This window comes from Sorex araneus, chromosome 1 (genome assembly GCF_027595985.1).
Source record: "Sorex araneus isolate mSorAra2 chromosome 1, mSorAra2.pri, whole genome shotgun sequence".
NCBI lineage: Eukaryota > Metazoa > Chordata > Mammalia > Eulipotyphla > Soricidae > Sorex > Sorex araneus.
Window position 1 is genome coordinate 289,437,402 of NC_073302.1, and position 13,363 is coordinate 289,450,764.

Sequence of the window (13,363 nt, forward strand, 5' to 3'; positions counted from 1 at the left end):
TTATTCTAATGTCTACCCCTGTGCCTTTATCTGTCAGCTTTTCCCATCTCTCTTGCCTCTTTAACACTCCTTTTGCCCTTTTAAGCCCGAGGTACCCTGATCTTTACCTATTCATTTTAGAGCTATTTATAGAATATATTTCTTCTCAATGTTCCATTAGCTGTCATTAGGTGAGCCAAGGCCTGTAATTAAAATAACCAAAGCAACCAACGATTAATAGGCACTCAATACATATTAATTACATTTTTGTTTTTAAAATACCAGCGTGCATGGGAAAGCACAGGGGTTTTAAAGTCAAATAAGCCTTGACTCTGTTCAAGTTCAAGCAAATTCACTTGCTAACTTGCTCAATGATTTGGGGATATGTGTGTATGCTCAGGGCTTACTCCTGGCTCTACATCCGGGAATGACTCCTGGTAGTGCTCAGGAGGCCATATGGGATGCTAAGGGTCAAATCTGGGATGACCACATACAAGAACAAGCTCTCTACCCACGGTACTATCTCTCCCATCACAATTCTGGGCTCTATTGTTTGTTTTCCTTATTTTCAGCATACGCAGCATTTTAAAAGAAAAGTAAGGATGCAACCCATTTTAGAAAAGTGACTGGATTAGTTGTGCTTGTTTCTATAAAGCACCTAGCTCAGTTCCTGGCACCTTGGAGGGGCTTCTGTGAAATACTAGTCTCCACACACCACACATCCTTCCCCGCCACAGCGTGCAGGCAAAGAGGAAAGAACAAGGGGTCTGGGCTTCCGGTGCTCGCTCATCTTCGGCCCCTGTCTTTGGGTAAAGTGCTCCACCTTCTTGTCTGTTTCCCTATTTGATAGACTATCCCTATCCAATAGTCTCATGTCTATTAAAGGTCTGTGATCAAGATGACATCAAATAGCCCACGAAATAATCACTTTCAGAAAGTGATGCTCAGTTTAATGAAAGGTGTCACTGCCAGCAGTCATTTCCCAGCGAGCAGTTGCTGGAAGGTAAAGGATCTGTTCCCCAAACCTCCTCCCTCTTCACTCACCACAAGCGCAGGGAACAAAAAAGCCCAACCGGCTTAGTACTTTAAGCAGCTCAGGTGTGTTTCCAGGAGTCTGAGCCCCTAGAGAGAAATCAAGCCAACACATCTTCACCCCAACCCTCACCCCCATAAATGTTGGTGCAAGACCTGTTTTTAATGAAATCACTGTACAATACACAGTTATAAAGTCCTTCATGATCAAGTCTCAGTCATACAGTGTTCCAACACCCATCCCTTCGCCAGTGCACAGTTCCCAGCACCCTTGTCCCCAGTTTCCCTCCCACATCCCTCCCCCAGCCCTGCCACCACAAACTGCCTCTATGGGAGACTCTTTCCTTCTCTCTCTCCCTCCCTCTCCCTTCTCTCTTTCTCTCTCTACCTTCCTCTGTTCCCCCTTCTCTCTCCCTTTCCCTCCCTGCCTCACTCCCTCCGTCCCCCTCTTTCCCTCTCTCTCTCCTTCCATCTCTCCTTCTCTCTCCTTCCCTCTGTCCCCCTCTCCCTCCTTCTCTCTCCCCCTCTCTCTTTTTTTCAAACTCTATGTCTGTCTCTTTCTTTCTTTCTCTCTCTCTCTTCCCCCCCTCTTTCTTCCTTTTAGGCACTGCGGTTTGAAATATAATTACTGAAAGGGTATCATGCATATCACTTCATCTCCAGAGTGATCATTTCCAACTCTCATTGTCAAGTGCCTTCTCATTCCTAACTGCCCTCCCCCCACCCTCACCCCCGACCCCCCGCCCTTTGTGGCAAGCTTCCTTCCACGGGCCAGTCCTCCTGGCCCTCGTTTCCACGATCCTTGGGTATCATTCACCTCCCGTGTCTGACCCTCCTGATTTGTGGCTGAAGCCCAGGATCCGCGTGGCCCTGGGACCCGCCGTGGCTGACGTTCTCCCTTCTCATTCCTTCCAGGAATTTCTATTACATCACCATGCTGCGGGACCCGGTGTCGCGCTACCTGAGCGAGTGGAAGCACGTGCAGAGAGGCGCCACGTGGAAAACGTCCCTCCACATGTGCGACGGCCGGAGCCCCACGCCGGACGAGCTCCCCACGTGCTACCCGGGCGACGACTGGTCCGGTGTGAGCCTGCGGGAGTTCATGGACTGCACCTACAACTTGGCCAACAACCGCCAGGTGCGCATGCTGGCCGACCTCAGCCTGGTGGGCTGCTACAACCTGACGTTCATGAACGAGTCGGAGCGCAACACCATCCTGCTGCAGAGCGCCAAGGCCAACCTGAAGAACATGGCCTTCTTCGGGCTCACCGAGTTCCAGCGCAAGACCCAGTTTCTCTTCGAGAGGACATTCAACCTCAAGTTCATCTCCCCCTTCACCCAGTTCAACATCACGCGGGCGTCCAACGTGGACATCAACGAGGGCGCGCGCCAGCGCATCGAGGAGCTGAACTTTCTGGACATGCAGCTCTACGAGTACGCCAAGGACCTGTTCCAGCAGCGGTACCACCACACCAAGCAGCGCGAGCACCAGCGCCACCGGCAGCGGCGGCTGGAGGCCCGCAGGCTGCAGCGGGCGCAGCGCGCCCACCGGTGGCCCAAAGGGGAAGGGACCCCCGAGGGAGCCGTCACCGAGGACTACAACAGCCAGGTGGTGAGATGGTGACCCACCAGCACCGCCACCGCCACCGCCAACACACGCACACTCTCTCCTCCCTCCGGAGCCGCGGGGAGGCTGCTCCTGGACCTCCGCTGCCCACCTTCCTTGGAGAATGCTGGATGCTTCTGGAACATCTGAGTGTCTGTGGCTTGACTTGGCCTCCGGCTTCTTCCTTGTCTTTCTCTTTTCTCCCAGCGGGAGGTGATGTGTCTCGTCCTTCTTGTTTTCCCTGACATTTTTTTCCCCTCCTGGTGAAATAAGGAGGGGGAGGCGTTCCAAGCCACTGGAGAATCCTCTAGAAGGTCACGAAGAGCCAGGAACACCTCCAAAAGAGAACCCACTCCTGGGCCATGGTGTGAAAGGGCAAACGGCGCTGCAAGCAGGCACGCATGAAAAGCCAGATGATGGCTTGGAGGTTCTGCTGAAACTGGTCTGTGGCATCCTGTCTCTGTGCTGGGAAGGCGCCTCATGGAGAGAAAGAGAGAGAGCAAAAGAAGGGCTCTGTCGGCCCTCGGAGGAGGTTGAGGCCCCTTCGCCCACGTGGCTGTGACTTAAAACTCTGAGTGTGGTTTAGATTGCTAAGTAGAGTAATGTGCTTTGTCCTTGAGGTTGTTGGGGTTATTTTTTGTTGTTGTTTTGGTTTTTTTTCTGCCAAATCACCACTCCTGTGGAGCCTCACTAAGGACTCGTGCCCTGCAGAGACCCTGCCGTGTAGCCTGAGCTCAACTTCCTGCCCAGGTTTGGGGAACAGAATGTGGAAGCAGTTGGGGGTCTGCGTGGCCCCTGAGAAAGGCACACGAGTGGGGCATGCAAGAAACCCTTTCTTACTAGCCTGTATCTCGGGAGAGTGCAGGTTCTCTTGGTGTGTTTGGGGGAGGGGGGGAGGAATGGAAGCAAGGAATGGAAGCTCTAAGAAGGAAGGAAAGGGCAGGAGGGAAACTCCACGTCTGACAGCTCGACCTGACTATAGAACCTCCCTTTACTAAGGCATCTTTCCACTTTTCACATTTCCGGGAGCTGTCATCTTCTTTGATAGTAGTACCTCCTGGTTTGAAATTCTGCTCTCACAGAGGAAAAGATAGTTCAAAAGAATGTGGCCGGCAGAATAGGAGCTGAGGTAGCAGGGATCTCAAATATGTTCAAGGTCAGTGAATCAGTAATTACTCCGATTCAGGTCAGGAGACAGGGAACTCAATGAGACAGTTAATCAGAGGAGTTTAGATCAACTCTGCCTCCCGACAGCCCCCATCTCTCTAGACCGACAACCTGTTTCCTGCCCGTGAGGGTTTTCCCAGTTGTCAGACTGTGTCCACCGCCAGCCAAATAGGCAAAAGTGTCTAAACCTGATCACAGAGAATGTCCCGATACAACCGCTGCTGTATATTTTCACCTTTCCCAACTGAACAGCCAGAACCGGGCAATTTCTCCTCTTAAGAGGAGACACCAGGAGGAGGGCATGAATCGGAAACCCTGCCTTGGCGTTCAGGCAGAGGATCAGAGTGACGAGAGTCTCACAACAGATTGAGCAGATGAAACCCTTCAAGGAGCTGAAGGCAAAGTGAGCGCACCCCCTGCATCAGATCGGAAGCTTATTGCATTGATACCCAGCATGTTTGATGCTTAATCCAGCTTTACATAAGCCACATCTCAGCCTCTGGGATACCCGCCCTGGGGGTAAGAGACAATCAGCCCCTGCCTGCAGGGAGGGTCACCCCTACGTGTCTATCCAAGAGAGACCAGAAGTAGCCACTTGGTGGCATCCTGGCGCTTCATCAGTCATGTGAGGGAACAGTGTGGTCCTGGGGGACCAGGAGGTCACCTCTCTGTGCATAACATCTCTTGATTGGACACATGAGAGAAGTGAAAGCTACAGACATTAAGTCCCTTTCTTGAGGGCTGGAAGCTTCCCCTAGCTGACTGCAAAATGCAGGTGTTTCAATCCATCGTGTGGGCCTCATGGGATCAAAGCTCTCCCAGTTCTGCAGGAAGCCAGCCCGGGAGGGTTTGTCTCTAATCCACTCAGTCGTGCCCAGAGCTGAGCCCTCCTGCCCAAGGCTCATAGTCTCTCGCCACATCAGCAGCCCAGAGTGAGCAGAGAAAGCAACGCCTTTTTAGGCAATGGCCTTTGCAGTGACTAGTGGGGTGGTCAGTACGGGTGGGGGGCGGCGGGTGTTAAAATGGCCAAGGAAATATATCTGGTTAGAGGTTGGGTTAGAGGAGGTGAGAACAGTTTCATCTTTTCAAAAATGAAAAGATGAAGAAGGAAGGAAAGAGAGGGACAACTACGGTTAATCAGACCTCTCTAGCCCTCACTGCACATTTTGGTCTTAAGATCTAATGTTCTGCCTGGAAAAGCAGCGCTGCAACTGATGCTTCTGGTGATGAAATGAGTGATCTCGCTCTCTGTCTCTGTCTCTCTCTCTCTGTGTGTGTCTCTCTCTCATTCTCTCTCTTTCTCTCTCTCCCTCCCCTTACCCCTGTCCGCATCTCCCTCGTGTTTTGTCATGTGCAAAATCAAAACAAGTTTGAAAAGCACTCGGATTGTTTCTTTGAAACTCACTTCCCATTGCTGGCAGGGAATGCAAGCCTCGCTGAGACTTGGAGGCAGCCTCTGCTAACTTCAGACTGTTCCTTGGGCCCCTCTGGATTTTTATCAAAAGGCTTTCCGCAGTCTTGCTGCTGAAGGCGTGATGTATGGGGCTCCACTGGAGACCGAGAGCAGGATGTTCAGAGGAGAAACCATCTCTCTGTGTTGGCCTGAGGCCAGTACGGAGCAAATTAAAAAGACCGACACGGGCTTCCTCTCTCATATCATCTCATTCGAAAGCAGCACGCCTGTCACCTCCCCGGGGGCCTGTGTTGATGGAAAAGGAGAGGGAGGGATGTGGTTCGTTCTCCTTTCCCCCCCCAAAAAATTGACTGTACACCTCCACGCTGAGGGAAGCTGGGAGAAGGGATTGCCGGCACGAGACAGCTGGGCCTCAGGCTCCCAGGGGCGTCAGCCACCCTGCCATCCCAAACCAAGTCGGTTCCAGACACTTTCCTGCCAACCGTCCAAAAGGAAGCTGAAAATTCAAATAAAAATAAAAGTCCCCGGCAAGTTCCACAGCCCACTGATGTCTCAAAGGCCCAGGTAAACATTCTTTCCTCCATCCAGAATCGCAGACACAGTAACAAGATGGAGATGAAATGTCCTTGGGGATGGTGCGTGGGGAATGTGTGTATGGGAGCAGGTTAAGTTATTATGAAACGCTGAGATACAGATGATCTATTCTGTCTATGTCTATTTTGGTGGCCTATTTTTAGGGACTAGAGAAATCTGCCCTGAGAGTTATTTGGAAAACCTTTCCAATAATTGATACCATTAGCAAGTCAATGGTAGGCCACCATTAGGGATGGTGTAGGGGTTATTAAATATCATCATACCCCTGGCATCCAAAGGAGGCAGGTCATAAGTAGTTTGATCAAAAGTCTGAAATATGAAAATTTTTTTCTAAAATCTCAGGAAAAAAGAAAGTCTTCCTGATGAACCTAACAAGAAGAGAAGCCCAGGTCACTAGAAAGCAAATTGAAGTTCGTTGTGTAGGATTCTCATTTGGCTGCTTGAGCTGAGAAATTGATAATAACAATCACTGCATTGATATCGAAGTCATTCCTTTCTTACTTAAAAAGAAAAATCAATTTGATGGCACTGGTGTGTTTCATGACCCTCTCTTATTGCTCTTTCACTCTAACATGCACCTTCCACCTCATGGCCCAAAATGGCTGTTGAAGCTCCTGCCATCTTATACATTACACTTCAGCAGTAAGAAAGGAAAAGTAAATTGCTTGTATCACTTGCCATTGCATCTCTGGTCTACAACCTGGTGAGCCACATTTCTAGCTTCAAAGAAGGCCAAAAATGCTTTTATTCTTCATAGTACTGAGCTATGATAAATGTGAGGGTTCTATTATTAAAGAAACAATGTGACAATTAATACTGATGAAAACTATCAGTCTCTGACATAAAAGGAGCTCACAAAATATCTCAAGTGCTATTCAGTGTCATCTATCTCATCATGCATTTTGCAAAGGCTAAGATTAAAATTCATAGCTTTGAATAGCACTTCATGCTTTCCAAACATTTATACATTTTGTATCAGAGTCGATCTCGGCGTTCTTGTGTGTGAAATAGGACATCGAGTCACCATCCTGTTCGTTTGACGTGAAGATTCAGAAAAGTTGAATGATTTCCCAAAGATTCCAGTTTATTCACAAGAAGTTGCTCGGGGGCCCCTCTTCATAGCCATGTCTGTTACTTTATGCAGCTCAGCACCGGTGCTGGGACTGGGAATTGCAAGCATATGAAATCTAAATCTTTATTGATTTCATTTTCCTTCAACTTTCCCTGAAACGGCAGTGACTTTGCAAACGCTCAGGAGAATGGGAGAGTCAGCTCCCTACGCTTGGTTCCTTGGGAGTGTCTCAGTAAGAATGAACTCTGCAAAGATCAGCAGTATGTGTGGGTGGTGGTGGGGCCGAGGGGGGGGGCAGGAGGAGGGCAATCTAGTGGCCCAGATGCTCAACCTCTTTAGCTGGATGTTTACTTCAGCCAAGCCCCAAACTGTTCACGCTGAAGTCAGAGGGGTTGTGCTCCCTTCCCTGAAGGAAACCCGGTCTTAGAAAAAATTTAGAATCGATAGTGACCTGAAGAGTGAAGCTTAAGGGGTGATCAATAGAGGCTCCGATCAAAAATATCCCTCCCTCCCTCTCTGTTTGTTTCCCAGGTTCCTGAATTTTATCAGCAACTTATTGCTTTGGTTCTTAAAGGTTTTATTTTGGTCTTAAATGAGTCCCTTTGCTCATTCGCTAGAGAGAGGAAATGCTTTAAGCTGTCATAAACTAGCATCTTCACGCTGAGCGTATCTGATTCCTGTCTAGCCATGACCTGTAACTGAGAAGAAGGTCTGGTTCGAGGGAATCGTGGAGCCATGGGGGCTTAGGGGGCGTGCGTGTGACTCTCGAGGAGGTGGAAGGGCTCCTAAGGGGAAGCAGGTCTTTCAAAAGTAGAAGGTCTTCGGTATGTGCTGGCAAACAGTTGAAAAGTAAAGAAGTGACGAGTAGGGAGTTTTGTTTTTTTTTTCCCCCCAAAGATGAGAGCAGGCTACAGCCGCGTGGACTGTGATCCTCTTGGTGCTTAAAGGAGTAGTAAAAAAAGTAGAAATCTGGATCGTGGATGACTTTGAGGGACTCGTGGAGATGAAAATGCTGCGTCACAGGAGGGCCAAGAATCCTGATCCGTTATTTTCTTAACATTTTCCTTTCCCATAGCTTTTGTGCCTCCACGGTACTAGAACTCCAGCTGGAAGTCTCCAGGCTGGCTGTCGGGACTGGCTGGCTGTGTGGTCTCGGTTCTGAGGAGCAGGCCCGACTGGACACTGTCCTTCTCCTGGACACTTCCGGCATTTCTTCTTCTATTTCAACTGGACATAACAAGCTCCCAACCGTTCCCTCATCTGGACCCTCCTGGACATAGCAGACTCCCCCCTGCGATGTTGAAGGAGCCCTTCTGGGTATTAGGGCAGGCTCCCAGGCCTTTGTGTTTTATAGACTAAGAGAAGTAATGAACTTGGACCCATCCTGACCACACTGGACGCTGCCATCCTGCCTTGCAAAAGGTGCTGAGAGTCCCAGAGGGCCGGCCTTGCTCTCACACACAGCAGCACCCGCCAGACAAAAGTCCCTGAACTTCTGGGCAAGAACTGGCCGAGACCCTCACAGCTGCGGGTGGAAGCACACTTTCTTGAGCCTGCGTTCTAATTTCTCTGTGGAATCGACTGCACACTGTCATCTCTGGACAGCTTAAGTGGAACTGTGTGACTCCCATGTTCTCCCAAGCCACAGAGACACTCACTCTTGGGCCTGATGCTTGTATTGATCAACCTCAGATCTGACCAGGAAAGCGGCATTTGGAGGCGACAGAGTTTGTGTGATTTAGCCGTTGTTCCGTTTGTCTTCTGCCCATCTGTCATTTTCCTTTTTTTCCCCCGTGCTTCTCTTTGCTTTGCTTTTCTCCCTCCATCCCACCCTCTCCACCCCACTCTCTCCACATCAAAAGTGGAGATTTCTGGAGTTTTCTCACTTTATTTTTCACTGAAGGTGTCAAAGATGAAAGACATGGGTAAGAAAAACAAAACTTTGGACTTTTATCTGGTGCCCATTTTAGGTGTAAAGCTAGTTATTCAATAGATAGAAATTATTTCTCTCAAGAGGTACTTCCTTTAGTTTTTGTGCAATAATATGTATGAACTCGGGTACTAGGAGATTGTATTGTGACGCTATCAATCTTTATTGCTATTTAAAAAAAATGATAGTTTGTAGAACTGAGGATTTCCATTGATGTGAAGCACAATTTAATGAATAAGTTACCATATTAAACTGTTGTGATGTCAAGAGCAATTGTTCTCTCCTGTGTTTTTGTTGGACACTTTCGCAAAATGAGAAAAGTTGGCTAAACACTTTAAGGGGTTTATGGAAATTGAATCCAGGGATCAACTTTGTCAAATTCTAAAAATCCATGCTTTGGATACAAATGGGGTTATTGGATGTGAAACTTTAAAAGCACAGAAGACAAAGCAAACTGTAGAATGAAATTATTCAAGATCTCAAAGGTCAGGGAAGAACTTTTCAGGTTCCCAAACACATAAGCTTCTAAACCTATGGTTCTGGGTAGCTCGAGACACTTCCTGGCCCACTGGTCACATTGAAATTCACTGAGAAATGTCAAAACCCACTAGAAGAGTGGGGGAAGAGGGACAAATTGGAAAATGAATCTTGGAAGAAGATTGAGCAAAGGAGCCTAGAATTTAAGTTATTTTTTAAGAGAAAATAAAATGACCAAGAGAAAGAAAGAGTAAGAGGGAAAAGAGAATGCAAAAGAGTTCAATGGTCACCATGAGAAAAACAAAAATGGGTTTCACCCCATTTCAATGAGCAAGTCTATTTGATTTTTTTCTTAAACGGATAGTCCCTATCTTATATATAAACAGTGATGGAGAAAATAAACCTCTAAGAGGAGATAGATGTGCTTTCATTTTTTTAAAAAATGTCTCTTGAATGATACCATTTATCATTTGTTCTGTAGAAGTGGGCTCTGAAGTTCCTTGAGATTTGGGGTCTTAGAAAGAAATGACTTGCCCTCACTCTGTTTCATGGAAACCATAGGCAAAGTGAAGACCTGAAGCAGAAATCGGAAAGCTCCAGTGAGTACAATTCAAATAATAATAAAAATAATAACAATAATAATAAAATCATTTGTGTATGCTCACACAGAAGAGTACAACACCCACAAAGTTTTTTTTTAATTTTTCTTGAAATTTCTTAATTAGAACACTTGTATATGATTTTTTTTCTCTTTTGCTCCCATTTCTGCTATTACTACAATGACAGCATTGCCTTGATACTGGGCGTGGAGGTAGTCTCAAGGGATCTTACTCACAGCCTCATGTCTGCATTGCAAACACTGAACCATTGACCGGGGGGTCTTTAGTGAGTGCACTGGATAGAAATGAGTAATACCCTGCAAGAAAAATATTAGCTAAGAGACAGATTAAGAAACACTCAGGATTCACTTCTTTCCCCCATTAACTTTGAAAATAGTGTTGAAAAATGTCAAAACATTGAAAGTATGAGGTCCATATAGTTCTTGCTTCACTCTCATAGAATCGAGATGTGTACAAGATACACATTTGAAAATTAATGGAGTAGAATCCAGTGAAATTCTTTCTTTGTAAATCCTGCTGATTGTTTTTTATGTCATAAAGAAATAGAGGATCTTAGATAATTTGGAAAACACAAAGGTACTAAAACATTCATAGATTATAGAGCTCTGACATCTTGATCTATTCCTTTTGATATTTTATGCATTAGCAATTATATTAAAATAGCAAGTAACAAATATTTCATAAAATTTGTCTGATGTCCATTTATTTACATCTTAGCACCCATTCTTTGAAAACACAATTTTAATAACTGCACATAATTTGACCATTCCTGTATTTAGAGATATCCTGGCTATTCTCAGAGTTTCTAACAATTAACTAACTGTAATATGTATCACACAGTATCCTCTGTGCAATTTGGTGAACATATTAGAGAGAGGAAAGTGAATCGTTTGATTATATTTTCCCAACAACTCTGGAAAAAAGATTTGAAGTATTGCAAAATCACATAGACGAAGCTAGATAAATCACTTTTTAAAAACTAAAATGAGAGTCATATAATCAGAGTAAACGATGTGCATCTTGCCAGAACAACAACCTGACACTAGGCTGAATTTTTCATGCCCCCCAAGATGCTGAGAATACTGGCTTCTGTCTGAGCCCTCCTGGCTGCATCTCTCCTGACCCTACCCTCGCCAAAAATCATGCCACCTTTGGGCAGCACAAACATAAGCAGAAACATGGCTCTGAAGACCAAAGCCAGGCTGTGATTTCCTAGAGGCATTTCAGCAACCAAGCAGGGGCAAAGCTCACGCCTAGGCCACCTGCAAGCAAAGGATGTGCTTTAACCCTTTGTCCTGTCCCCCTCACACCCTCAGAAGGTCAGGGCTTTAGAGACACAGCAGTTGCAAAGTACCCTGTAGGACCAGCTCAGACTTGACTGCAGCAGTTTGCCAGTTCACCTCCTGCCTCTGTGCTCTCCTGTGCTCTCCATGCCCCCTTGCTTGCCCTATAACCCCCCATTCTTCCCTCCACCACCTTCTTCTAAGTTTCCCTTTGTTCTAGCACCAACAGATTTCCACTCTTGTCTTTAGAACACAACCAAGTTTTTAAAAGTTATTTTGGGGGCTGGAGCAATAGCACAGCAGGTAGGGCTCTTGCCCTGCACATAGCCAATCTGGGTTCGATCCCCCATATCCCATATGGTCCCCTGAGCACCGCCAGGAATAATTACTGAGTGAAGAACCAGGAGTAACCCCTGTGCATCACTAAGTGTGACCCAAAAAACAAAAAAGAAGAAAAGTTATTTTTGCATGTTTTGTCCCAAATATCTACTCATTTATTATTGAAAGAGGAATGTGTGTGAACATGGCCTACCAAGTTCGTAGAAACAAATCTGATCTCAAATCACTGAGTCTCTGATTCTGGGTTCCTATTGGAACCTTCATTAGTTGGCATATCAACAGATTCTCACTTCCTGACTCCATATTTTCAGATTAACTTTGATCCCTTTTCTTTTTTTTTCTTTCTTTTTTTTCTGTCTTTTCTTTCTTTTTTTTTTTTTTAATGAATCACCGTGAGGTAGTTACAGACTTACAAACTTCTGTGCTTACATTTCAGTCATACAATGACCAAGTACCCATCCCTCCACCAGTGCCCATTCTCCACCACCAATGTTCCTGGTATCCCTCCCGGTTAGGGTTAAGGTTAGGGGCAGCCTGGGTCATCTGCTGCCATGCACCCTGGAGATTTAGTCCTGGAACCCGCATACCTGAGCTTTGCTTGTGGAAGCTCTTGATAACCAGGATTCCATCTGAAACCACTATTCGTACAACCAAAGGACAGTGGTGGGTATCAGGCACTTTGAGGGTGCAGTAACTTTGTGCCTTAGTACCATTGACCTTAACAGTATGGAACCATAGTACCTAAGCTACAAGTAAAAATGATTTTAAGGTAGACATCTAGTTTTCATCCTCCATCATACAAATGACCCTTTCTGATTTGCCCACCCTCTCTCCCTTCCCATCTGGCAATAGCCATTTTGTTCCCATAGTCCAATCAAAATGTTTATTTTTTCTTTTTTCCCTTTGTTTTGTTTCTTTCTGTCTCAAAATTTCCAGGTGAACTTTCCTTAAATGTCAAAATTTCTTTCCAACACACTAAACGATTGATCTCCATACGGATGAGACCCCTTTCTTTCTTCTACTCACACTCTGCCACGTCTGTTTCTTTCTGCTGTGCATCATTTTGTTGTCTAAAAATTTTGTTACATTTTATTTATTTCCCATTCTTTATCATACCTTTCAGCATATTTTTGTTCTCAAAGTGTAATTTTTCATTTATGCTTAGGACTGGAGAGATAGCACAGCAGGTAGGACGTTTGTATGCGGTCAACCCGGGTTCGATTCCTCCGTCCCTCTCAAAGAGCCCGGCAAGCTACCGAGAGTATCCCACCCGCAAGGCAGAGCCTAGCAAGCTACCATGGCATTTGCCATGCCAAGAACAATAACAACAAGCCTCACAATGGAGACATTACCGGTGCCCGCTCGAGCTAATCATGAGCAACGGGATGACAGTGCTACAGTGCTACATTTATGCTTAGATTTTCATTTTAATTTTCATTTTCTCCCCACTTAGTCTCTTCAAACTTTATTTCATTTGTCTATCATCTAATCTTTTAAATCTCATCAGTTCCATCTTATTTTAAACAATTATACATGCAACATTTGGTCAAAAGTTAACACAGCATTTGACAGTTATACATATACAGTTTTTTTAAATTGATTTCAGGTTTTCACTGCTGGCTGTGATATCATTTATTTTAAAGAAACCTGCTTTATTTATTTATTTCTTCTTTCTTAGTGTCATGGATCAAACCCAGGGCTTCACATCTGTGAAGCAAGTGCCCTGTTTGGCAAAGCTACATCCCTTGCTCCTAATTCCTTTCTGTTTGGTTGGTTTTGTTTTGGGGCCACACCCAACTCCTGGCTCTACCCAAAAATCTGTCTTGATGGGACTCAGGAGACCACGTGAA

General features: G+C 45.9%; 1 protein-coding gene across 1 annotated transcript; it reads left to right on the forward strand.

The window, feature by feature from the left end:
• Nucleotides 1–1,926: 1,926 nt before the first annotated feature.
• LOC101540410 (heparan-sulfate 6-O-sulfotransferase 3) lies at nucleotides 1,927–9,067 on the forward strand. Its single transcript, XM_055124211.1, has 2 exons — nucleotides 1,927–4,303; nucleotides 5,154–9,067. The coding sequence occupies exon 1, from the start codon at nucleotides 1,946–1,948 to the stop codon at nucleotides 2,633–2,635; it is 690 nt and encodes a 229-aa protein (XP_054980186.1). The 5' UTR covers nucleotides 1,927–1,945; the 3' UTR covers nucleotides 2,636–4,303; nucleotides 5,154–9,067.
• The last annotated feature ends 4,296 nt before the right edge of the window (nucleotides 9,068–13,363 follow it).

Excerpts from the sequence above, each read along its gene's own strand:
- LOC101540410 (XM_055124211.1), top strand. The coding sequence starts at position 1,946 with ATGCTGCGGGACCCGGTGTCGCGCTACCTGAGCGAGTGGAAGCACGTG.